The 27844-nt window shown below is 45.9% G+C and overlaps 1 protein-coding gene across 5 annotated transcripts; it reads left to right on the plus strand.

Moving 5' to 3' along the window:
* The first annotated feature begins 1573 nt into the window (after window positions 1-1573).
* Window positions 1574-26583, plus strand: NUP58 (nucleoporin 58). 5 transcript variants are annotated; one of them, XM_078881149.1, is made up of 15 exons: window positions 1574-1797; window positions 5095-5210; window positions 7306-7422; window positions 7998-8150; window positions 8827-9225; window positions 10106-10136; window positions 10940-11005; window positions 11812-11986; window positions 12782-12861; window positions 13817-13935; window positions 14998-15080; window positions 15968-16223; window positions 17650-17730; window positions 20261-20362; window positions 24296-26583. In XM_078881149.1, exons 1-15 carry the CDS (start codon window positions 1721-1723, stop codon window positions 24475-24477), a joined length of 2037 nt encoding a protein of 678 aa, XP_078737275.1. In that variant the 5' UTR covers window positions 1574-1720; the 3' UTR covers window positions 24478-26583. The 5 variants fall into 5 exon arrangements, with proteins under 5 accessions (XP_078737275.1, XP_078737274.1, XP_078737277.1 ...); XM_078881148.1 differs by having other exon boundaries at window positions 10946-11005; window positions 15968-16232; XM_078881147.1 differs by having other exon boundaries at window positions 1575-1797; window positions 15968-16232.
* Window positions 26584-27844: the final 1261 nt, after the last annotated feature.

Genomic DNA, 27844 nt, shown 5'->3' on the forward strand with positions numbered 1-27844 from the left:
TTTGTTGTCATTTTTGCCTCAGGCCACTCTTGCGAATGAGACTCAACCCGGTCTCTCGAGTTCTCACCTACTTAATTCAACCAAATGGGTACAACACAACACAGATCATGTTTTAACACTTAAAATTATCTTCCCCATGGACACTTACACAACGGTTAAACTCGCTTTGACCGAACATGTTTCGTTTTCCATTTTTTAAAGGTCAATTTTTAGGTACAGTCCACAACTGTGGTTAGGTATTGCTGTGGTATTGCAGCTGTAAGCCCTCAATGGCTGCAGCCTGTAGGGGTCTATGGACGGTGAAGTCGATGAATCGACTAACAACCTGACATCGATCACTTTTATCGACCTCTTTACTCGGGGGAGGGCTTTAAAAATAACGACCAGAAGTTAGCTACCATTTTCCAGTAGGTATCTACCGTCTTTTAGTAGACAACTACCATCTTCCAAACTTGATTTGAAGCTTTCGTGACTACAGGAATTACCAGAGGTGTGGACTCGAGTCATGTGACTTGGACTCGAGTCAGACTCGAGTCATGAATTTGATGACTTGCGACTCGACTTGGACTTGCATAACAATGACTTTGTCCCACCTGAGATGTGGACTCGAGTCATGTGACTTGGACTCGAGTCAGACTCGAGTCATGAATTTGATGACTTGCGACTCGACTTGGACTTGCATAACAATGACTGTCCCACCTCTGGGAATTACTCTTTGGTTCTTTTGGTAAAGTCACGTAGGTATCAAATAAAATAAATCACGTTTCGGGCGCAACACAAGCGTCTGTCATCAGGTGGGAAAGCATGGTCTGCTGGCGAGGCAAATTTTTTTAAAAGGTTTGAAACGGGTGTAGCCCAAGGGTCATAAAGACGTGGCTGGGGCTAGTGATGTTAATGTGATAAATTAGCATTTAACTGTAAGAACGGACAGCGGCCTTCTCGACGAGGGCACGGCAGTGGCTATGTTAATTCGGCTTTACTTTGATTTCGAAAAGTTTTTTGGTTGGGCCATGTTTGTTTGTTGTAGTACGGCGTTAGAATGATGGCTTTAATCTAAGTTGTCTTGTGGTTGTTGTTGTTGCTTGACTTGCATCCCAATGGGATTTTTGCACAGCGTTGGTGTACGGTGCTTTTTTCTGGAAGAATTTGCAGTTTTTTCCTGGATTTTTCTGTTTGCGCATAGTCACTTTAAAGATGTTTTCTTGTTCACGTTTTTGTTTGTTGCGGTTGCACCTGATTCCAGAGCCGAATGGCTCACAGGGCTCTACCAAATAAATGAAACTGAAACTTCCAAAACCCCACTACCATCCCCTCGGTAGCACCCTCTACCATTCCCAGAATGCATTTCATCAACCTTCTTCCAGAAGACATCGACAGTCTTCCAGAAGACCTCTACCATCACCTAGGTAGAACCTACATTTTGATGACATACAACTACCGTCTTCCAGAAGACGGTAGTTGTCGTGTTTCTTTTCGGAAGACATCCACCTGCTTCCGGAAGACAACCACCGTCTTCCGGAAGACAACCACCGTCTTCCGGAAGAAAATCACCGTCTTCCGGAAGACAATCACCCCCTTCCGGAAGACAACCGCTCTGAGTCACGAGGGAAACGTTGACGGGGAGTTGCTTCATTTTTTCGCGCCGATTTTGTTTGACTCAACGGGGCGGCCTTCATCTTGGGACGTCTCGAAGCGAGGAAGCGGGCACCTTTTTGGAGCCATGGCGACGGGCACCAGCGGCTTCTCGTTCGGCGGAGCCGCCTCCACCACCGGCTTCGCTTTTGGCGCCACGGGCGGGTAAAGGCCTACCGCGGATTTGAGGCGCAACTGGGAGGGAGGGGGGTAACCGGCCGCGAGACGTCATCGCAATGCGGTTCGGTGGCGGCCATTTTGGTAGAGTAACGCCGCCGTTTTGTTGGATGCTAGTGCCGAGGTGGCAGTGCGCGTCGCGATGACGTCGTGGGGGGGGGGGGTCGCCTTCGTTGTAGCGGATTGTTACCTACGTAAGATGGACGCCGCGGGTTTCTGCCTTTATGGTTAAAGCAAGCGTGGTCTTTCGATTTAGAATTGTTGTTCGGGTAAAGTCTAACATCGCGAAGTGGCGAATGTACATCGCAACACCAAATTCATTGCGCACGTTTCACAGCAATTTGATTTAACTGTAAAAGAGGTGTGCAGGAATTAAATACGATCGCCGCCAGAACGGATTGAACTCGTGGGGTGGGTGTCGGTGTAACGTTAAAAGAACCCGTTGGCAGTGCTGTAGGCAGTGCTGTGTTTAACACAATGAACTCGCAGCACCGCCTTCAATAGCAGTGTAACACCAACAGCACTGGAATAACAAGAGTAACACCAATAGCAGTGTAACACCAATAGTGTAACACCAACAGTGTAACACCAACAGCACTGGAACAACAGTAGCAGTGTAAAAACAGTAGCAGTGTAACAACAAGAGTTGTAACACCAACAGCAGTGTAACACCAACAGCACTGGAATAACAACAGTGTAACACCAATAGCAGTGTAACAACAACAACAGTGTAACAAGAACAGCACTGGAACAACAGTAGCAGTGTAACAAGAATAGCAGTATTCTGCTATTCTTGTTACAAATAAAACAAAATTCTCACGACGTTTCGGCCACAACGCAAGCAGCCGTCCTCAGGTGAAGAACAGAGCTGTCGGAAAGACGGCCTCCTAATGAACACTGCTAAGCTTTCCTTCGTGACTTTACCGAAAGAACCAAGAATATGAATCCCTGCAGTCACGAAAGCTTTAAATCGAAATTTAAGAATAACAGTGTAACACCAATAGCAGTGTAACAACTAGCAGTACTAACACCAATTGCAGTGTAACAACAGCAACACAATTTCATATGACGTACCATATGACCATCATCCAGAATGCGCCCGATCTGGATAGATCTCTGGAGCTTAAGCCTTTGATTGTATGCGAGTCACTGCGTGGTTGGTGAACACACGGAATACATTTGTGTGGTGTTCTTTTGAGGACGATTGCATCTGAATCTATTGTTGTACTGTACATATATGGCCCCTCGCCTTCAAGCCACATTGACCAGTGATGCCGTAGTGGATATCCATCAGACCTGGACATGAACTTTGCCAACGAACTCATCCAATTCAAGTCTTTCGTGTCTGACTCTTGAGGGTGAGAAGTGCCCAATTAAATTGCTTGAGACGTTGCAGGCACTTGATCTGCAGTCAGTGTTCCCCAATGTTTTCGTGGCACTTGGGATGTTTCTAACTTTGCCAGTAACAAACTGCCAGGGTGAGCAGACATTTTCCCTTTTAGGCAAAATAAAAAATGAGCTGTGGAGTAGCATGTGCCAAACACGTCTCAGCTCATTGTCACTTATGTCAATAGAGCCAGACCTTGTCAGAAAGCTAGATTTTGACAATCTAGTGGATAATTTGGCAAGGAGGAAGGCAAGAAAGACACCAATATAGGAAAGCGGGGGGAGGGGGGGCCTCCAAAAGACATGTGCCCAGGGGCCTCACGGGACCGTGATCCGGCCCTGCCTCTATACCATGACGTTTCGCAAGAATCCACATCCCTCAATGGATCCGTAATGTAAGTGGGAAATAACTTTACATTGTTGCTGTCATATCACACTCGGGGATGTTGAGTGGAGACATTGTCGAGACTGACGAAACGACTTGACTCCCCCACCTCGTGCACCTCGTGGAAGAGTGACGGAGTGACGAGACGAAATTTACCAGGTCACGATGAGTAGGCAGACCTAAGATACGCTTCAGTCTCATTATTATAGAGAGAGTGGTGCGCTGATGAACCCCAAAGATGGTAATTGGATACACGGTGTATGCCGTCGTCGGCAGTCCCTCGGAGTTCGAGGGTGACATCCGTCAAGGTTTAGTGGTGGCTCTGGAGGTGGCTGAGGAGTCCCAATTCTAGATCTGCAGATCTTTGGCTAAAATTAAATCAACATTAAGGCTTGTCCAACGTTGTTCAGGTTGTTGTCTATAAGCCTACCGTATGTATGTTGAACTTCTTTGGCAGCATACCTAGCCAACCGTGCTAATTTGTAGGTGCACCGTATGCAGTATGACCAGGTTAAATATGATTCTGGCCCAGTTAACACGAACTGCTTGTATCCATGGGTTTCTTGTTCATCAATGTGAAACCATGGTCAAATGAATTTCTTTCAAATGTCTCCCCTCGCTTGTAGACAAAAACACACAAAGGTACAGTACATATTGAAATGAACGTGGCTTACATTACGTAACAGACGTGAAAAACAATGTCTATCAATCTCATGAATGTCCTACATTCTTGTCTGGAAAAATGTGCACCATACCTAGTTGAATCATTAGTCCCCAGACATTGTGTCATTCATAGATTCTGGGTAATGCATAGAGTCTGTTTAGCTTGGGTTAGTTGCTATATTCTGGAACAATCATTCCATTGGGTCAGTTAGTAAGGGTGGCATGGACCTCCTCGGAAGGTGGGGGGTGGTGTGCTGTTAATTTCTCAAACGAAATCATTATTGAGCATTTGTAAAGCCCTCCCTGCCACCCCACGTATGTCCTGTATCTCACCTACCCGACATTCAACATACAGTAGCTCAGCTATATTGTGATAGAGGGGTGGAGCGGTGGTACAGTGGTTGGCACACTGCGCTATGAACCGTGTGACCCGAGTTCGATTTTGAAACACGACTAACATCACTGGAAAATGATACACGAACCTGTCCTGGATCCCTCCTATTACTGACCAGCACTGAATAATGTGGCCTTGTATGGTCAGACAACACCCCCATAACTGACACAGCATGGGGAGTCTTTCATCCAACAGTGAATTGACAGAGGTCTGTAAATTATTACCCACATTTAATTTGTCAATGGACGGAAACAACCACTTCAGTCACAGGTGTCTGAAACCTAGCTTTGAACCCGGCATTTCAAATGGGTGCCGGCTCCATGCTCTGACCTCTGAGCCACCCGGCTGACGCAAAGAAGTAAATTCTTCATGACCCCGAATTGTGACCCCCACATCACGACGTGGATTGGATCATGACACACTCGGCCCCTCTCACCGTTCTGTTGTGCTGTCGCAGGGGTGGCACCACGACGGCTCCTGCAGGCTTCAACTTCGGAGGGCCAGCCACCACAGGCGCTGCTACTACCTCTGTTGCGCCCACCGCCTCACTCTTTGGCACCACGGGCACCTTGGGTGAGTTATTTATTATCACTATTCTTATATACAACACACTAAATTAAAACATTTAAAAAATATCCCCTCCCTCCCACCCGTGTTAGGGAAGGGCCGTGGAAGCGGATATCACAGAGCTACCTCTGAGATCGATTAATTTAGGGGCGGCACTTTTCCACCTGCCCTGCCATTGAGAGTATTGTTAGTTCCATGAAAGTAAAATCTATATTTGTTTAGCTCTTAGAGCTGGAATTTAGACAAATGAAGCACACAGCCAAATTTAATGCGATGGGGCGTTTTGTTGTAGTCATTGGTGCCCGGGCTCGGACAATCGACTCGTTACGTTTTCTAACTCTTTAGATGCTTCATCTCTTGATATTACACCAATAGCACAATCAGGAGCAAAGTGAGAGGAAATTACCAAAAAATTAACCCGTAAAAACAAAGTTTGTCACTATAAATCCTTTATATGCGTGTTCAATGGGCCACAACCCAGCCCACATTGGTCTTTGAAACGGGCGGCTAGAGTCCTCTCGTCCTCTGGCTTGAGATGGCTGCCACCTATGGGTCAGATGATTGCCTGCCACCATTAAGCAATTGGTAATTAAATATGAAATTTTTTTCCTAAAAAGTGTAACATTTTGGAAAAAATTTTCACGAAAATAAATTGTCACGCACAACGAGTCTGTGTGCAAAATGTCAGCTCGATTGGATCACGGGAAGTGGGGTAAAAAACGACCGAAAGATGTGCACGGTCGTAAGCGCGCAAGCAAGCAAGTGAACTGAATATAAAGGATTTAAAAAAAGATTCACATTAAAAAGGTAAGTCTTTTCTCACTTTCGTGATAATTTTGTTGTTGTTTGTGCTTTTTGTTTTGGTGCCATACTTTAATTTGTTTATTCTTTTTGAATTTGCTTTGCAGTGGCTGTATGTGGGATTTGGTCCTTATAGAAAATTTATGTACAGCATTATGGAATGCTATGAGCATGAATGACACTATATAAAATATAAGTATTATAATGGCCTCGGCATGGTTATTGATGACTGCGCCCAAACAATTTTATTGAATGTAGTGTTTCACTTAATGATTTATTCTGGCTCCTGAGAATGGAACATTTAGGTCTGATTAACAAGTGACAAACATTCTTTACAGGCGATACAAATGCATGCTCCTAGTGTGGATAACAATCCATATTAAAGTGGATTAAAACAGTATGTCTGTGACTTTGTCTTCTGGAACTATTCTCTGACACAGGATGGTGCACCAGTAGTTTTGTAAGTTTCAGATGCAAATATCTTAGTCCAGTGTCATGGCACCAATAGCATAGTTGGAGTATAATTGCGTACAACGTTTAAGAGGAATTGATTACAGCATTTGAAGATAACTTATTTAACTACAGAAGCTGTAATTGACATATCAAGGCACTTTTTTCAGTTTGATTTGAAATGGTGGGGACCGATTATTTTTTTCGAACAATTTAACGATTTTATAATCCCCTGATGTGTGTCAATGTTTCTGTTGTTCATGAACACTTGCCTTATAAACCTGAATCTCATTTTGGTTCCAACATATTCTGTGTAGAACACATTGTTAATTTAAGTGAATTCCAATTCCATGTTCACTCATGAAAGATCTTGAAACTCAAGCTTTCCTGAATAACTGAAAATATAATTATGATTACGGGACGTTTTACTTAAAATACACATTTGTCTGAAAGTACATGTCCATGAGTGTATGCATGAGACGTAATACCCAATTTATAACACTGCCTCTGGCGTGGACTTCGTTATTACACTGTACCACGCAGGGGCCTGCACAGCCAGAAGGCTCCGATGGAAATTTAAAGTGATTTAGCATCGCCAAGTAATGGCGAGAACGAATTACGAATGGGTCCACCGTGCAAAATTCAGTGGATGCGAAAAGCACAAGGGCCCCAATAATTGAATTATGCAGAGCCTACGTTGCAAAAGAGGCAATTAATCTGAATGGCCTCGGACCCTGTTAAAATTAAGACTTGAATAATTGATGATGTACACGGCATGTCACGTCTTGACCTTCACCAAATTCATTTGCTGACCTGAATACGTTGCCGTTGCTTTGGTCTGATTTGGCAGGGCTGGGCAGGCCAGCAGGTTCTGCCACTTTGTTTGCCATGCCGATGACAAGCAGTAGCTCCATGGGGGGTCTTTCCCAGGGCACCTTCACTGCCACCACCAGCGCTCCCACAACAGGTAACGGGGACGCGGTACGCACTTAGGGTAGTCATTGTTCGTCTCCGGATTTGTTGAATTGTCACAATTCGTCGTCGCGTGTTTTTTTTTGCATTTTTGTATTTGGCTGTCACCTGATGAGGCTGGTTGTAATTACCGGCGAAACGTCACGGTACTCGAATTGTAAATGTTGTAGTGGGTTTACTCTAACACACCGGTGTGCTGAAGTAGTAACTAATTGTCATGTTTGGTTTACTTGGCAAACCTTACTAATTGGCTATGTCGGTAGTGGCGGTTCTAATGACACATTCATATTTACGCGGTCTAACCCAAAAAAACCTTTCGTAGATTGTGGTGTTTGTAGCGGCCTCTATTGGCCAGAGAGATTATGTAAAATCATGGATGACATGCATTGAAAAAAAACATGGATTCTTCCACGCGCATGTCTGTTGAGCTTAAGAACCCACATTAATTCAGGGTGCTTCCTTACATCGCTGGTATGCACCCGTCACTGCACACACAACACTTTGTTGTGGCGGTGCGGTGGTTAGGGTGCGAGCAAATGTACAATTTTATGATTTTTTTTTCATCCAAAGGCTTACTGGGAGCTAGCGGAGGACTCTCATTAAACCTTGGAGGAACGACAGCCACCACCACAGCGGCCGCTGGTGGCCTGAGGCTCGGAGGAAACATGTTCTCTTCAGCGGTGGGAGGCTCCCTGTTTGCAGGGACCAGCACACCAAACACTGGTCAGTGTTGGTTCGGTTGCAGTGGTACTTCTAAGGCTGCTGCTGTGGTGTAATGTTTACCATACCAGGGAGCTCACCAGTTCTTTCTGCTGGCGCGGTAGTTGAGGCAACGGGAAAGTTTCTTCAAAATCCAGCGGTATAGATGTGTACGCCCACAGACGATTGGCAGGTTGTGTGTGATGGGGTAAAGTGTGGGTATCCGGTTTTTCCCTCCACATTTAGAAACATGCGTTTTAGAGTGCTTGCCTGCTATAAATTCCCACGTGATAAGCCGCTTCGTTGATCTTTCCTTTGTGATCAAGTCACTTCTGAAAAAGAGCTGTGTAGCTCAGTGGGCCTTAACTGGTAAAATAAAATAAAAAGTTTACTCCCACATCTTCTAAGACGTAAGGCCAGCCGTGCACTTGGTGCTGGAGAGCTCCCTCTAGTGGAGGCCCTTCTGTTGGCAGTATCGTAAACGGGCAATTGCCGGGCTGCACTTTTAACCTTGCTGTGGTAATTATTATTGGATTGTTCACAACTCGGTGAGACACGCTCTCCGGAGGCGTTTTAATTGTGTTACTTAAGTACTGGCCACACCACCATGTGCCATTTTAGCCTTAACAGGTACTCGCGAGCAGCACTTGTCCTTCAGTATGTTAAGGCTATACGGGGGATCTTTGTGTTTTAACTCAAGGCACAGGCCTGAACTTGGGAGGCACATCCGCTGGCCAGGGAATGCTCGGCCTCGGGGGCGGCGGTGCAACCATGGGGCTCGGAGGGACGGGCTTGGGGCTCGGAGGAACGGCTACGGGGCTCGGAGGAACGGCTACAGGGCTTGGCGGTGTCGGCACAGCGCTCGGAGGAACAGCCACGGGGCTTGGTGGGATTGGCACGGGCCTTGGAGGAGCGGGCTCCGGGCTGGTAGGTGTGACCGGGACGGGACTTGGTGGGATCGGCTCTGGGCTTGGTGGGATCGGCGCGGGACTCGGGGGTATGAGCACGGCGCTTGGTGGAATGGCTGCCGCCGGCACCAACGTGCCGGTCAGCAAGGGGCTCGGAGGCGTGGATTTCACCAGCTCCTCTGACAAAAAAGGTAAAGTTTGCATCGCTCTTTTTGCTGATCTTTGTTCAGTCGTGGTTGATATGATTGAACGCTCGTATGCATCGCGCACTGGTTTCTTCCCGCGTGAAGCAGCATGCTCTTTGTTTATGAAGCCATTGGCCAAATATTCCTTTGCAGGACTTGCCTGGAAATTAATTGTGAGACTCGGCAAAGGTTGTTCTGCATAAATAAATTACATTTATTAGTTTATACCTTTTTTGCATATTTATATGTTTCCCGCATGTGTCTTAATATCTGCGTGTTATTTTTAAACACATCACTCACTGCCTTCATAATTAGGACTGCTTTAAAACAAAATGCATCGTATGCTAAATATTTGAGTAGTGACCCTTGTTAAGAGCAAAGAGAGGGGACATCCAGATACAATGTTCACATATCATATGAGCAGCTAACCGCTATTAAGTGACTAACTAAGCTTTAAATAAAATAAATAAGTGGACTATATATCTCCATATATCTGTTTCTCCATTTCAAATTTTAGGTATCTTCTTTTTACACATCTCGTCAACCAAACGGCCTTCTGGGAGTGTAGAATCTCAGGAGAATTTGTCCATTAACAAGCAGCATTGGCTTGTTTTTACAATAATAACCAGTCCAGGGTTTGGACCGGTTTGCCTGTCAATGAACCGAAGCTGCTGAGAATATGCACTCCCATGACTATTTTTTATGATTCCGGAGGTCATGATTTGTTTAAAAAAATGTAAAGCAGTGTTATATTCCTAGCAACTACAGTTATCGGATCTTTCCCCAAGTAATTGTGAACATCCATGTCTTCCCCCTCACGTGTCAAAACACATTGCTTAACTATTAGCAAACCAGCTAATCTGTGAATTGTCTTTTTGTCCTCTAGACGACAGACTGTCTGCTGGTGGGGGCCCAGGGTGAGTGCATTAAATGCATAAGGGGCGATCTCTGACCCCCAACATTCTTTGGCTTGGTGCCCGTGTCAAAGCACTGTGCCAAAAACCACTCTTGAGATCCTGGATTCTAGTCCAGGCAGCCACTTGCGATTAAGCCAAGTTCTCAAGCGCATTTAATACCACGACAAGCTGCCCAGTGAGGCCATTAAGGGAGCCTTCAATTTGTTTCATGAGATTTGACAGTCCAAATAAATGTGCCAATTTAAACATGGGAGTAAGTGACTAAATTACCTGCAATGTCAGACCTCAGAAGCTAAGATGGGCTGAGTGGATAATGCTTGGATGGGTGACTGCCATGCAGAGAGCCTGTGTGGGGCTACATCGTGGGCAGCAGAGGGCAGTGCAGCAAAACGCGCTGGCGGGAAGGCCCTTCGTGGCAGTAGATGGACAAAAGTGCCGTACTTGTGCAAGTACGAGCAATGTAACAAATTATGGGCGCTGGTAGAAATTGAAGCTACGGATAATGAAAGTGATTTTGAACCACGTGGGTTTTCTCTCAATACCATCTTCTCCATTGTGATCGCTGGCAGAAAAAGTACCCAGGTGACAAAGTGACTGACTTGATTTTTTTGCCGTACTTGTGCAAGTACGAGTAATGTCACAAATTATAGTCGCTTGTAGAAATTGAATCTACAGATGATGAATGCGATTGTTAACCACGTGGGTTTGCCCTCAATAGCATCTTCTTCACGGTGATGGCTGGGAGAATCAGCACCCAGGTAACAAAGTGACTGACTTGATTTTTTTGCTTCTATTTGTTTAAGGGACAGCAAGACACTGAAGTCCCAGGTTCTGCCACCTGAGATCTGCAAAGACGTTGAAAATTTCCAGTGAGTTTTGCTTTACTCCTCATGTTAAATGTCCGTTATTTGTCTTGTTTACAAGCGGGCGATCACCATTTGACAGGGATTTCTACTAATTTCGGGGAGATAGGTGGACAAATAAAAATGTTTAATATGAGGCCAGGTGGCTTAGCGGTCAGAGGACGAAGCTGGCACTGTTGAGATCCTGGGTTCATATCCGGGATTCAACCATCTTCAATTAAATGGAGTTAATCCGTGTAGCGAGTCTACGGTCGCATGTCTAATCGATACAGGGGTGACCTGAACCCCAAACGCACGGCATATGCAAATTCAATAAAAACAGCGGTTCGTACGCACGAGAATGGATGCACGTGTTGCGAGCTCACGAATCGATATTAAGCAATGAATCGATGATGCGACATTCCACCCCTACGAGCCACCTTCTGACAGCGCCTCTTAAAAACAAGTTGGGAAAATTGCTGCATAGCTTGAGCAAGGTTTTGCAACGTGTGTTTGTCTTCGAAAGTTTTTCATCCGTTGTGCAGAAGCCGGCGCGTAGTTGTTGGCAGAATGCTTTTACATATTTGCAAATATCCATTTTTTTGCTCTAGTTTGTGTTTCCAATATTTTGGCAACTCATTAATAAATTTGGCCAGTTTTCTATAGATGAATATTTTAACAGCAACGCAACCAGGCTTAATGCCTTGGTTGGAAAACGTTAAACCCTTCCATCCTGCCCACCTAGCAACCATTACACCCCAAGAACAACAACTTCTTCAGCTTTTCCCAATGTCCCCCCTGTACCACCCTCCACCCATTTCTCCGGCTCGCAGGAAGTTCGTTAAGGATCAGCGGCAGGTGCAGGAGGAGATCGGCCGCAGCTCCTCCAAGGTGATGCTGCGGGTGCAGGAGGAGACCAAGGCTCTGCGGCAGATGCTGTCGCTTGTGGCTGCTGGGCTCCAGCGCAGCACGCTCGCGGTCGACAAGCTGAGAGCAGAGGCTGCCCAGGTAAGGAAAGAAGCAATGTTCCCAACCCCTTGAGCTAGGAGAGATTAAAATCCTGAGTTTTATAAATAGTGCATACAAGGAGGGTGGATGGGTGGGCCCTTGACCTGACCTGTAGAGCAGGGCTGAATGGATGATCGGGCAGTGATTAGTTGTGCTCACTCAGTTGAGCATACTCAAGTTAGAGACCTATTGAGTGCTGCCAACAGTAAGGTGACTTGGGCAGGGTATGTCGTGAGAAGGGATGATGGCCGGTAGTAGAGGTTAACGATGGAATGGCAACCTAAACTAGACTTTTTATTTTACCAGGTAAGGCCCACTGAGCTATATAGCTCTTTTTAGAAGCAACTTGGCCAGAAATGATAGCTCAACTAAGTGGCTTATCACGCATGTTGATTCTAAATGTGTATGGGAAAAAACAGATATACAAGCATCAAAGTTTGGATAAAACCCACGACCTCCTGTATACCAGGCAAGGTAGTTAACATCCCTTGATCTTTCGCCGTGATCAATCCATTAGAACATCCACTGTGGAAATGGAGCGATGAAATCAGTTCATGTACAAGTGCTAGATGGATTGTTGCTCCGCGAGAGATGGCAGCGACTTGCAGTGTTCTCCATCCAGCGGTGGATTGATCACGGCTAAAGATAAAATGAGTGACTTTGAGAGTTTTATTTTTTACTGTATTGTAAGTGTAAGAATCAATACAAGTTGGTGCATTGTTCTCCAAGCTTCATATTTCCTGCCGACAGTGCTGATGATTTACACGTGCTCGTTAACTTGCGTGCGCACTGCAGGAGCTGAAGAACGTGGAGATAGCGGTGCGCACGCGAGAGACGCCAGATGGCTTACAGCACGAGAACACGGCGCCCACCGAGTGAGCCATGCCCTTCATTTTATCGATGTCCTTCAGTTTTGCTTTGCAAGTGCTTATTCACGTTTATTCATTAGTTCCCTCTGTCCGTAATGATGGTGGGGCACAATATTCGTCAACAGGATCCTCTTGTGAACGAAACTTGGGTGTGAAAGTTGGGGACTTTTCCAGGCCACTTTTGCAAATGGGGCCTATCCTGGTTTTTTTTGGAGCATTCAGCTGTTTTAGCAAATTCAATGTGAGACCATGTAAAAACCTGACCAAATTGATCAAAAGGGTTGCCCAAAAACTTGGGAGACAAGATAGTACCAGCGAGGAAAATCCTTTTCTTAGCTGGTTTTTATTTCCACGTTTTTGACAAACCGTGTGATCAATGTGTGCCAGTTTTCTATAGGGTAACTCTAACAGCAACACAACTTTATACCAAACTAGCTTTACTACCCGGCTTCGCCCGGGACTTGAATTCTTGTCTTGGATTAATACACAGCCGACGCGGAGGGTTTGGGGGGGGGATACGTGACGTCAGCAGGAACACTGCGTGACGCTGCCGCATGCAGGTGACATCACATGTGACATCACATATGTGACGTCACCGCTCACTTGCCGTGCAAAATATATCCATTATTGCGCCCCCCCCCCCTCCAAAAAAAAAACAATTTTATACTTTTTGCATTGTGTACAGTCTTGAAGCTACCCACATGCCAAATTTTAAGTTTGTTGCATGTCGGGATGTACGCTGAACATTTCGAACAGACGCACGTATTCACAAATTTCTCTTTTATATATATATATAAAATATTGTTTCACATTAGATCGATCATATTACAGACGGACAGAGCAATGCATTTTCGCTCCAAACCTTGGCTTGTTTAGCATTAAAGTGACAAGAGAATGACCACGTGGTTGAGTAACCGGCTGTGGCGGTATTGGTGGGTCTCCTCCCTGTCTTGCCACTCAGGTATTTCCGCCGCTTGGCCGAGCAGTTCGAGGTGCAGATGCAGCTGTACAGGCGGCAGATCGAGGAAATGGAGAACCATATCACCTCCCAGGCCACCAGCGCGCACATGACACCACAAGGTGCGTATTGCGTCTTATATCGACGAGGCTCGATTATTGCAACTCACGACTCTAAGCAACGTCTGGAAAAAACATTACTGAGCTGCAGCAGAATTCTCTGGCACGTATCGTGACGGGTACTGCAAGATCCGACCGTGTCCGTCAAGTGTTCGCCGAGCTGCATTAACCTCGATTGCCGAGTGAACACGTTATGAGGTCGCACTCATTACTACACAAATTGCTTGGCACAAATTAACCACAATACTTTGCTGACCTCGTCAAGGAGCATAAACCGGAATGCAAACTACGGTTTTGCTCGCAGCGGCTGTTGCCGAGTGGATCTATGCACTTTTAAATAATCGAGATTGAAAAACTCAATTTCTTTATAACTACTTTTTTGTGCTTAGTTTGTTGTCCTTCCCCTGCACCTGTGATTAGCACGGCTGGCTACTTACGGTGCGAAAGAAGTTCAACATACATACATCTGTACCGGAGGCCCGGCGAGGGATCGCTTGGAGGGATATCACCACGTAGAGACATCGAGCCAGCACTGCCTAGGGACCTGGGTCTGAGCTTGGGTTGTTAATCGATTGTAAATGCATCCATTTTTGTCATTCTTTACAGAATAAATGTATCAATTTGAAAAGTCATGGAAAAGATTATCTTGTTCTGTGCCGTCGAAGATCACTCAATCTTTTCATGTTTTTTGGCATACGTTGAATATTTCTCAAAACATCGAACGTTCCACAATTTTATTTCAATCTGCCATATCGTTAATTCCTTAATATCGGATAATACCTTTTTGCCACCCTGTGCTTCATAAATGTTATCCCAAATAAGGTGAAATGGTGATTTTATTTGCTAGACTTTTGTTATCGTCTCTATTTTTAAAAATGCAAGGATGACAAACACCCTCATCCTGCTGAATGCTCGACAGATACGAGGCCCGTGCTGCAGAATGCTCTTGTGCCGTATTTACACGTCGCGAGCCTTTGCATTATTCAAGTGAAGCCGACTCGAAGTTCGTGACAAACGTACGCCTCGTCATTTACCCAGCCTATCTGTGTATCGTACGTCCCGCAGACCTGTCGCTGGCCATGCAGAGGTTGTACGAGACGTTCATCGCGCTCGCCGCGCACTTGCAGACCGTTCATGAGACTGTCAAGGTGAGAACGTATCTCCGCTGCCCTCTGAACGAGCGGTGACGCGTCCGCCTCCAAACCCAGGCCACCGCCGCCTAACCCTATAATGGTATAGTTGACATCATCGGTGTCCACGTTTTGGTGCTCCACTGCTTCAGTCCTCGGCCGGTAGTGGACATTCCAGGTTAAACTATTTTCTTCCCCTGTTCACATCCAGGCTGAAGCCTTTTCTCTTTTGCCCATGACTCTCCCTATGAACTGTCTTCATTTGCACTTCCACCACAATGTCCTCTCAACTCCCTGTCTGGCCAAAAGCAAACTTCATTTTTTTCCATGCTCTGAAAACGTATCATCAGCCCTGATCCAATCCGCAACCGAATGAAAGCGTCGCCAAGCCATTCATCGTCGAGCGATCTAACAATCCAATTGGCACCTGCGCACGAGCTCATTTAATCGCTCCATTACCACGGTGGATATCCTTTCGGGCGTATTCCCTCCCTTGGCTGCTACCCGGTCGTTCTTCTCAACCTTGTTGGAGCGGTGGCCACGTGCGGTAACCGGGAACCCACCCAAGAGGTCGTCAACCACGAAGGTGGAGACGTTCAGGTGGTATCTCGCAAGACCCTGGGGAGGCGGAAAAGTCTTGGGGGATGTCGAGTTCTTCATTCAGCAGCGGATTAATCATGGCTATGGAGGCGATGTGCTAAAGTAGTAACTGATTGGTACGTTGTGTGTACGTCACAAACCTTACTGATTGGCCATGTCGGGTGGCGATGGGTTAACGACGCATTCATATTCTCCGTGATCTAACCAAAAAATTACTTTTATTGCCATGAGTAACATTGTTAAAAGGGACCGAGCACTTCCATTTTACCCAGTGCTAATGACTTGTCGCGATCTCGCAAATGCAGAGGCAAAAGGAGCAGTACCTGAGCTTCCGCAAGACGTACCACGGGGACGACACGGACGTGTTTGAGGCCCACCGCATGGCCAGCAAGCGCGTGCGTGACGGCCCCGTGCCTGGGCCGGGCCTCACCACGGGCCCTGCGCCCTTCGGCAGCCTCCCCAACGCCGCCGCCGTCGCCATGGCAGCCACGCTCACGCAGCAGCAGCAACAGCAGCAGCAGCACCAGCACCTGGGGACAGCGGCAGCGGCGGCAGCAGCAGGTTTCTATAGTGCGATTTTTTTCTACGTTTGCATTCCACTAGCGTTTTACGATGCGATTTGCTTTGTATTTATTACGCGTGTGTCATCATGTATGTATGCATGTATGAGATTAGTAGAGCACTGCTATTCGTGTAATTTTTACAGCATGAAGGCAGTCAGAAATGGGCTATGTTGATGCCATGTAAGCTCCACAGAGCGTTTCCTACTTGAGCCTATGGCTGAACTGGCGACCAGTTAGTGACAAATCCAGGCCAGTGGCCGGCAATGAGTTTCACAAAGAAGTTAAGCAGCGCTGTCGCTGGATAGTGCCTGGATGGATGACCGCCAATCATTAACACCGGTAGAGGTTTTTTTGGGTGAGATTGCGTAGATATAGATGTCGTTAAACCCGCCACCACTCGACAAAGCCAATGAGTGAGGTTTGTCACATAATCAAAACATGCCAATTAGTTACTAGTTGAATTGTTATTGTAAATTAGAATTACTCTCCAACACACGGTGTGCTGCGCTAATAACTAATTGGCATGTTTTGATTACGTGACAAACCTCACTAATTGGCTGTTGGGTGGTAGCGGTTTTAATGACATTTATATCTCTGCGATCTCACCCAAAAAAAACCTCTTGTGGATAATATTGGTGGGAAAGGCTACATGTTAAAACAATACAGGTGTTGTATACTACTGTGGGGCTACATTGTTAGCTGTGCAAACAATTCGCAGATGTGACAAATGTTCCCAACCTTTAGGCCACACTGACGAGAATCGTAAAGTATGGTCAAATATCCATAATGGAGGTGTTTAGTTACAAGTTCAGCACACCGATGTGTTGGAGAGTAAACCAACAACATTTATAATTCGAGCACGATATTTCACTGGTAATTACAACCAGTTTCATCAGGTGTCGGATAACATTGGTCGTGAAAGCCTCCGTGTTAAACTATGGTCAAATAACACGCATAGCATGGGCAGACTCTCATTTGGTGGTGGATTTGACCAAAGGGCTGTGCCTTAACCCTTTCCCCGTTGGCAGATGTCTGGAAGTTGCAGGTTGGGTGTCCCGTTCACCCGCTGAATCTCAGAACGCGCGAGCGGCTCTGCGTTAATTTTATTTAGAGAGGCGTAGTAGCAGCGCCGTTGTTTTTAAAGACATTGCACTCACCGCAGAGAACCGTTGCAACACGACCGCACTCTGATAGGTGGCTTTAAACTGTGCCACACACCCTCCCGCATAGCCTTGTGGGAGCCTCCGTACCGAAAAAATACTTTTATTTCAGTTTTTCCTCCGGTGTCGTTTTGATGACGATTCACACACGTACGTCATTGGAACGGGGAAATGGTTGACACTGTTTGAGAGATAAAGGCCCAAGAATATGAAGGTGTGAAGGTTAATGAGATTGCTGGTGTGTTTCTGCCGTTTCTGCCACAGGGTCCCAGGGCTCGCTAGGTCTGGGCATAGCTCCCTCGCTCGGTACTGGCCTCTCAGGGGGCCTCGCCTCATCCCTGGGAGGTACCCAAATGCTCACTCTGCCCTTTGGGTCGTACTCGTCTAAGGTGCCCATCGCCTGATGCTCTGGTCTATGAGCCTTTCAAGTGTTCGAGTTACATTCGCGGCCCCGTTGACGTTTATTAATCCACTCTGGAACCTTCGCGACGAGCTGATTTCATTGCTTCAATTTCCTCGGCAGACGTTCCTTTGACTGCCACTCCCGTCCCTATTTTTGGTTTTCTTGGCCGTCCCTTCTCACAATGTGCCCTGCCCAAATTTACATCACAAGGACGGCAATTATTTTGCACTATTACAATTTATTTATTAAATAAAGAATATTAAAACTCACACGAGTGCATTCAATTTTCTTTTACTTTTTAGAGCATTTTGCATGCATAATTGGAATGGATAGGAACAGTGGGAAACCCAATAAATGAAATAGGTGATTGGTATTTGACATGCTTGGGATATGAGGATAATATGGGCTTGTTAGCTAGGACCTTTGAAGGGACACCACTACTGAGACCGGATGCTTTAGCTGTGAGGTGAGATCTGCTAGCAGAACATTTTACGATTATTTGGTGATACTGCGTGAGCCATGGTGCACAAAGCACAAAACGACGCTAAACTCAACACATTTTGTCAAGAGCACTGCCTGAAATGGGAAAAAAAAAATCGAGACAACGTTTTTGGGCAACAACCCTAGAAGAACTATTGCCTGAACAGTTGCCTATCATATAGATATCTGGGGCCGTTGCCCTAAATGTTGCCTATTATAATTTGATGTACATCAAATTGGGCCTTATGAAACAGTTTGTCAGAGCTGTAGATAAGGAGTCGGCAGCCTTCAATTACCTTCAACATTTCTTCCCTAAGCTGTCTGAGGAAAAGGTCAAAGCCGGTGTCTTCGTCGGAACACAGATGAAGAAGATCCTGGAGTGCAATGAATTCCCCAAGAAGCTCACTAGTCGAGAGAAAGCGGCTTGGAACCGCTTTGTCGCAGTGGTTCGTGGCTTCCTGAGCACTCACAAGGTCGAAAACTATGTGGAGGTGGTTGAGACTCTGGTGAAGAATTATGGCACAATGGGCTGTAGGATGTCCCTCAAAGTCCATATCCTTGATGCTCATCTTGATATATTCAAGGAGAACATGGGAGCGTCTTCGGTGGAGCAAGGCGAGCGCTTCCACCAGGATAATACTGGACTTTGAACGCCGCTACCAAGGACAGTATAACGAGAACATGATGGGAGCTGATTCGTGAAAGTAATTTACAGTATAACACTGTAACAAAAAATAGTTTTTTTGTTCCTGGGTAGTAAGTGCTATTTTCAATTTGCATATACCTCAAAAGTACAGAAATGGCTATTATTCCCCACAAACTTTGCTTTTGTTACAACGACACAAAAGCAAAGTTATTAATCCACTCCATTAATAACACCGTGTAACAAATGTATTCATTTTTTGTTCCTGGGTAGTAAGTGTTATTTCCGAATTGCTTATGCCTCAAAAGTACAGAAAATGGCTATTATTCCCCACAAACTTTGCTTTTGTGACCAGGACAGTGATATTTTGAAATTTACCTATTTTAAATGAGAAAATGTGTGCATCATGAGACCTCCTTTGCCAGTATTATATTATGATAATAGGGTTTTCCCCTTTCTGGCAATAAAACAGGTGTTAAGATGTTAAAACACCAATCTGAAACCTTTGCAAGGAATCATGTCTGCATTAACACATATACTTGTGGTGCATGTGCATGTTCACACGATAGTGCCAAGTACAAGAAAGGTGAACAAATCACCCAAACACATACAAATAAACCATCCCCATCCTGACTTAAAGCTTTCGTGGCTGCAGGAATTCATATTCTTTGGGTCTTTTGGTAAAGTCACGTGACTTTACCGAAAGACCCAAAGAATATGCATCCCCATCCTACCAGGCAAAGCCCACTGAGTTATTAACTTATTTTTCAGAAGAAACCTGGCCACCATTGAGATAGCTCAACAAAGTGGCCAATGATTTGGACATTGCACAAAAATAAAGTAAATAATCTCGATGCATGTTTCTAAATGTGAAGGGAAAAATCCGAGGACCCGGAGAAAAAATCCACACGACCACGGGGAGAAAATGCAAATTCCAAATATACAGGCATCATAGTCGGCAAAACGGCAGCAAATTAAAGTGTGCAAACAAAACAGCAAACAAAAAAATCTCGTTTGAAAAATGTGCATTAAAGTAGTTAATTATAAATCTTTACAAGCATCATTACAAGTTGGGAATAAAATAAGGAAAAACAACCGCGAGAGCAAGCGTGTTTGAGGAAGGGTGTATCTGCCATGGACCACAATACAAACTTTTTGTAAGATTCTGGACTATGATATTTTATTCCATTACGGCCTAGCCTTTGTAGACTTAGCCTGCGTGTGGCGCATGGTGCTGGGTCTCCCCCACGTGTGCACGCGCTCACTCACACACACACATAGAGAGAGCGCCTTCTGTCTCTTTTCACGCCATCGCTGTGCTTGCTGTGCTCCGTGTGTGGGGCGGGCAGGCTCTACGTTTGGAGGGGGCTCGGGTTTCGCCTCCGGCTCCTCCTTCAACTCGGGCTTCAGCTTTGGCGCTGCCAACAAGCCGTCCGGCAGTCTGAGCGCAGGCAAACATTTTCGTTGTTTGTTCTTCGTGTACAGCAACCGTTGAGACTTCTGGGTGCTTCGGAAGCATAGTGAATGCCACCCTCTAGACATTAATTACCTTTTTTCTACTGCACAACCATGCTGGGGCCACGCCGAGCGAGGTCGATTTTCTAATGCAGTAAGCGCCGAGCCGTGCCATTAACGTCGCCACGCTGTGACCGAATCGAGACGCGTGTCGGCGATGCAGTTGAAGCCGTGTTTGAGTTGCATGCCGACTGACGGTACATGCAACAAATGCGTCATTAGTCCCATCACTGACCCTGCTTGGCCTCAGAGCCAGATGCAGACAGGCGTCTTGTGAGGTCAGCGTATCGGCGGTTAGGTTCTGACTTTGCGCGGCAAACGACCATTGGAAAACCACCCATACTGTGAGAGCCTTGCGCTGGTTCAGCATGGGTGAGCCAGTGGAAAAAGGGGCATCGCTTTCTGTAATACAGCACAATCTGGATTTCTAACAAGTTTAAATTGGAGGAGGCTGGGTTGGCACAGAGGTCAAGAGCAGTGAGCTGGCAACACACTGAAATCTTGGTTTCTCATTTAGGCAGCTGCCTGTGATTACACCAGGTTCTCCAGTGTAGTAGTGAGTTGGATGGTCTTAGGCAGGACACACCAATTTGGTTGTGCACTTAAATTTGGATAATTTTCCAGCTCTGGCAGAGCATTGTGGGGAATTGCTTGTCCCCCCTTCTGTGCGGCACAGAGGTCACTTGGGAGCATCTGTGTGCCATTCCCTAAACACAAATGATTGCACTGCTCTCCCCGAATGGATTTTTTCGTGTCGTGATATGAAGCAGATATGGATTTTTTCTTTGTTTTTTTCTTTAAAAAAAATAGGTTGATTGGTTGCTTTACCCAGGCCCCTCTCGCGAATGAGGCTTCCCCTGGTCTCACGTGAGTTCTCGCCTGATCAAACAAAAACTTGACTTGCCCAGTGAGCTCATTAGGGCCTCTGACCTGCTGAACTTCTAAGGCCTTGCAGCCTCCATCATTGGGAAAGAGATGCCCCTGCTGACGTGCAATCATTACCGAGCGTGTAATGATTCATTTTTAAAATGGATTATTATGCTCACGATACATACATTCATGCGTGTAAGAACCAACTAATTATGTGCAAGTTGTAGTTAAATGTTAAATTTAGGCTGATTGGTCTCAATGAGACACTCTCAAAAGTATAGTCTTATACTGTCAATTTTGTTTCATTATTTGGATGATAACAATAGAATGTTATTGGCATAAATTGTACATAATTGATTCTCGTGCCGTTCTGTGCACGTATCATGCACGTAATAATTGATGAATCGTTCTCTACTTAAATACCGACAACGCTACACCACCGGCTTGCTGTGCTCGGTGGATTATTTGGCCCGCAGCAATTCACCGCAAATCCTTAGGTGTTGCTTAGTGCCGCGCCTGCCGCAACACGAATCGCAACTCAAAAGACCCACACTTTTTTCCCCTAGTTTGGAGATAAAAAATATATATAAAATAATCCTGGCCTACTACACCTGGTCCAGATGCCTGCTTATTGTGACCAAACGAGTATTGGGATTCCATGTGGCTTGCGAGACTCCACCATGGCAGCGCGCTAGCCTCGTTCACAGGACACGGGAGATTATATTTTTACGCTGGGCGTAAGTGGTGGACACACACTTGTTATCCAGTTCTTTGAAAGCAGCGTTGTTTCGGTGGATCACAGATAGGCAAATAACTATGCATCGAATCGTCAAATTAAAATCGATTCCTGTGCTCGTGATGCACACATCACGTGTATGAAACGGATATTTATGATGTATAAAAATGAAATGCATTTTGAATGTTACACTCGGGCTAGAGGAGCGAACAAAACTTTCTAAAGGAGACAAAATTCTGGAAACGGCACAATTAGGACAGTAAAATAAAAAATGATGTTCTTGATATTAATTGCAACCTCATATCACGGGAGATTATCGGTTCGTTGGCGGTTGAATAATTGGACACCGAATTACAGATTTGGAACTCCTAAATCCACAGGTTGCAATTTCGCCAGGTGTTGGTAGCACAGCAAGTAGATTAGATAACCCATCTGTGTAGACCTTCCTTTACATCCCCTCTTCTGTCTGGGTTTTCTCCGGTTACTCCAGTTTCTTCTCACACGCAAACACTCCCTAAGAAGGCAATTGGCCAAACGTTCCAATGCAGGACCATCTTCAAAAGAAGATCTGAGGCTTTTCTGGATAAATAAATGATGTCATTATAATAACCTAAATAATTTGCATTTAAATAATATAATGAATGTGGTCAGTTTTTGTCATAGCATGATCTGTAAACAACAAAATTGTTGCCAGATAAGGATTTGCATTTAAAGGCCGCTTAAATTCCTCAGCAACTCAAGCTCCTTACATTTCATCTCATCGCAATCATTTGAATGCCCGACTGGTTTATCCCTGGGGACCCCCGGTGACAGCTGCCCCTATGCGGCACAAGGTGAACGCAGCACCGTCCTGCAAGTGGATATCACTGTGCCAGTAGGGGGCCATGCTGGTACGTGCTTTTTCCGTTTGAGGTATTTCAAGATTATTCAAATTTGCACCTTGACACCAGCACTCGCTTGGCCTACTTATTTTCATTCAACATGACGGGATATTTAACGTTCACTGTCGAGCAAACCACATTTTTTGGTAAACCCCTTCCTGAGACGTCTGCAAGTTGCAAGGTGGTGGGTATCCTATTCACCGCTGAATCTTGGAACGCGCACGCGGTTGGCGTTAGTTTCATTTAGAGAGGCATCGTAGCTGCGCTGTTTTTAAAGACATTGTACTCGCGGCAGAGAAACATATTGACACGACACACTCGATGATAGCTGCCGCCAAAACTGCCACGCGCCCTCCGGCATGGCCGTGTGGGAGCATCAGTACCGATAGTTATTTTAGTTAAGTTCTTCTGATGACGTACATGTACGTCATCGGACTGGGAAAGGGTTAATACACCAACGGTATTAACCAGGGCACCTGCAGGGTTTTAACCAGGGCAGCTGCAGGGTTTGAACCGCAAGCCTCTGCAACAAGCTACAAACGTACAAGCTCTCGGTCGTTTCACCGCCATCGGATAGCACTTTATTTTCAGATTAGGCATTTCACTGCACTGACTTAAAATGTAACATTTCCTCACATGAAAATGTGTCACGCGCATCATCCAGCACTTGAACAACATTATCCCTGGCACCTGCTGCCGCATGCACAGGTTCCACACAAAAAGCATTTCAGGCACATTTCTGGTGTCCTTGGGCATCTGTCCCAGATGCAGTAAGTAGGACCCTATCAACACGGTGTCCACTTTCATTCTCTGCGCGACATACAGCAGCACATTAAACCATTTTCCATAGACAATACGGACAGCATTAATAAAAACAACACAATGTATCCTTGTGTTATACAATCTTGTGCTTTCTGGCACCACATTTCTGCACCCTGATCTCTTGTTTTGAAAATCTTTAATAGTTACTGCAGGTATCTCTTACAAAATTACCTCCTTGTCTGATTAGGCTGTCGGTGAAACTTATGGCTGCTAGACGGAACTGCGGAAGTGCGCTACTTTTCCCGGGTTATTTGTACAGCCTGCCGTTCGACTAAGCGTTGTGAAGCCATTTATACCGCTGTGTGGACAGAGGCGAGGAGGGAGGGTTTAATACACGTGCACCTTTGTTCCAACTGCGGGGGGCGACAAGTAGATCTCATCGCAAGTCAAGTGTTGCTCACCGCAGCTACACCATAGCGCAAGTGCACGCAGTTATATGCAAAGAATATTGTAAGTGTGGCCAGCGGTACTTTGGTGGGATCTCCTGAAAGGTGTGGACCACAGTCTCGGACCCCACGCGGCACGTGTAATGGAATCCCCCCCCACCCTTGTGGCGGCAGGTTTTGCTGGCACAGCAGGAGGGAGTTCCACCTCTGGGTTCAGCTTCAGCAACCCGGGACTCAACCCGTCGGCTGGGCTCACGTTCGGCGTCTCGTCCACGCCTGGCCTGGGTCTGGCCAACGTCTCCCAGCCGCTGCAGCTCAAGAAGCCACCACCGGGGAACAAGCGCGGGAAGAAGTGAAACGACGGCCGACGGGGGCCGGCGGTTCTGTTTGTGGAGCCCTTCGGCAGCGGGTTTTGGGCAGAGCGACCGGGGTGAAATGGAAGAAGCGAAGGGGGTGATGAGAAAGGGGTTTGGGACTGGCAATCGATGCAGTGACGTAACAGTTCGTACATTGTTCTTGTCCCGAATCCACAATGTTAAGTTAAAAAGTGTCTCCCTGATCAAGCAAGCGAGCAAGCATTGGGGGCTTGGTGACCCTGACCCGATGGAGGAAATTCAGCATTGCCATTGTGGAGACCCGTCCCTCCATAGGACAACTGCTGTGGACTTCGCCACATCGAGATACTTGTTTTTTTCCACCTTTTGGGGATGGTGTGCCAAGTCGACCTCTCATTGGGGTTCGAATTGATGTTCTTCTGGTTGGGGCAGGTGCTCTGACCACAGTGCCACCCGGCCGGATTGACCCTTGCCAACGACACAAAAGAAAATTGACCACGTGTTGTGCTATTCGCTGAAGCGCAACTTTCCACTGGTCTGGTTTTTATGTTGGGGAAATAAGAGCTGAAATGTATTCTGTAAAGAGCCCAAAGTGCCCTTCATCAATCGTAAGCATACTTTTAAGCCCACTTGCCCCAAGTCACTCGCACAACACTCATTACCTCGTATGTAAAATAGAGAAACCCGAAAGTTTCCGTTCAACTCGCCGAGTTCCAGGGGCTGGAAATTGTAGCATTTTATTGTCTCGGTGACTGTATGAAAAACGAAACATGATTATAGCTTACTTTTTTCTCCCCCTCAATTTTAACTTGTCACTAAGCTATACATTTTGCAACCCAGGCACAGGGTGGGAAGGTGAATTGCTGGGGAGGGGTGATTGGTGCATTGGGGTTGGAGGGTTGTTGAGTGAGTGGAGCGCAGATGTCACATTACCACAACTGTTGAGATGTGAAGCTGGCCCGGAAAAGTTGCTAGGCCCACATTCCCATGGCAGTCTTGCCGAGGTGAAGTCAGTCCCCCTACCACACCGTTTGGCTCTCATTTAAAAAGTAAAGCTTTACTCGGCTTCCCAGTTCAGTCTCCAGACTGTGTCGTTGCCATCGTGCCGTGAGAGGGAGAAGCCGTGAAGAACCCCCCGGGGGAGGGGGGGGGGCATCAGTGCCAGAAAACCGCTGGTAAACTTAACTTTTTTTTTCAGGGGACTTTTCCCAAATAGCAATATTTTATATACAAAATAATAGAAAATTACAAAAAAAATACTTTTGGTTTGGAACATTGTACTCTAAAGCAAGCATGCATGAAACTGTAAAGCAATGTTATAATAGTATCCCTCTGGCCACAGAGAGAAAAGGAGGTAAGAAAGAGGCAGAGAGGATGCACCGGGTAACACAAAGTGCTGCCCGGCTATGGAAGCATTGGACAATACTCTGACTGTTGCAGAAACAGCCCGGCATGGCTTTGGGTATGTTGCACATTGGTCGTGGAAACGGAGCACACATTGTGTAGGGGTAGAGCACAGGGCAGCAGGTGGAAGGTGGTTAGATGACTAGAATTTTACCAGGTTCGGCCTGCTGAGCTATATAGGAGCTCTTTTTCACGAGCGACTTGACCACAAATGACAGCCCTGCCGAGTGGCTTATCACGTGGAAATCTAGAGCAGCCAAATACTGCAAACGCATGTTTCCACATGTGGAGGGGGAAAACCGGACGACCCGGATAAAAATCCACGGGGACAACACAAACTCCAAATATATAGCAGGCGTCCGGGGTCAGGATCGAACTCACGACCTCCTGTATATTCGGTGGGGTAGTAAATATCTCGCCACCGTAGCACCCACCAGGCAAGTGGCTGTCACTGGAATGGGTGGCGTCTTCATCTCGTGCTTGTCAGCAGCACGAAATGAGACCCGTTGATGATTTCCAAGAGGATATATTTTTAACTATCGTTGAACGTGTGTGTGTACGCGTGTGGTGGTGTTGTTCTGGGAGTAGTGGAATGTGAAAGTTGTCTGATTTGCTGAGGTGAAGGCTGCATAGGCTTTTCAACCTCTCAACGACGGGTACTGTGAAGTTGCTATGCAGTATGAATGTTGTCTAAAATAAAAGTTACTTTCTTTGCGCAAGACAGACCGAGTCTCAAGATGCCTTTTTTCAGGTGGGGTCCTGCATGGAGGCGTTTGACCATTTATACTGAGTTTATGTTCAAGTGGGAGGAAACATGATCCTGATGAAAATCCACGAACGAGGGGATGACACACTGCACAGATGGGACCCCAAACTCATTTGCTGTACAGTGGTCTCTCGGCTAACGATATTAATTGGTTCGATGAAAGCCATCGTTAACTTAGACGATCGTGAATCGAATATAGGAGATAGATGTGAAAGGGCTTTATTTGTTCCAAGACGGAAGTTGACTTTTTTCCACCCTAAAAACATAGTTTATAATATTTAAACACGCAATTATAAATTAACATATGAACATTAAAGTATTCATAATAGAAACATGGGTAAATAATGAAGAGACCATACAAAGGTGCATAAGTAGAGCATAACATTGCTTAGGCTAAGACAATGAATGCCTTAAGGGGTTGATGGAGAAGTTGGGTTGGGAGAAAATAGTTTTCATCACTTGTCTTCACATTCATTTTAGGGGCCATTGTTAGTGATCTTATTTTTTAAGTAAAAAAAATTTGTCTTCAAGGGCATCGTTTTCATAAGCAACGCACCATCAAACATTGAAAAGCCGTCAGCCAGTTGCTCTCAAAACGCTCATAAAATGGCGTTGATGATTGGCTCAGGTTTGCTGCCAAGTCTGCTTAAGGAGCACTCCGATTGGCCAGAATTGGTGGGTCCGCGTGATATCATAAACATCGAAAATGTATCAGGAACAATGGGGGAACCCTATGGGAGGCGGATTGTGAATCCTAATACGGTGAACCGAGGGACCACCCAACAGATTTAGGATTTTTTTTCTAATTCCTTCACGATCTTGCCTCCCAAAGTTCTAGATTGCAGGGCACCATAACCACTATTTGGCCCCAGAGTAAAACTTGCTAACTTCAGATGGGGTGCCATAGTGGCGAGATGTTAACTACCTCGCCTGGTATACAGGTCATGGGTTTAATCCCAACCCTGGTGCCTGCTGTATATTTGGAGTTTGCACTTTCTTCCTGTGGTTGCAATGGATTTTTTCTCCAGGTCCTCCTACGCAGCATCATGCCCCCGCTACCCTCACCAGGACAAGCGGATTGTGAAACAAACTTTTAGAGTATTTAGCTGCTATAAATTTCTACATAGCCACTTTGTTGAGCTATAATTAAATGTGGTCAGTTCTCTTCTGAGAAAGAGCTGTGTGGGCCTTATTTGGTAAAATTGTTTAGTTTTATTT

This window comes from Lampetra fluviatilis, chromosome 60 (genome assembly GCF_964198595.1).
Source record: "Lampetra fluviatilis chromosome 60, kcLamFluv1.1, whole genome shotgun sequence".
Taxonomy (NCBI): domain Eukaryota; kingdom Metazoa; phylum Chordata; class Hyperoartia; order Petromyzontiformes; family Petromyzontidae; genus Lampetra; species Lampetra fluviatilis.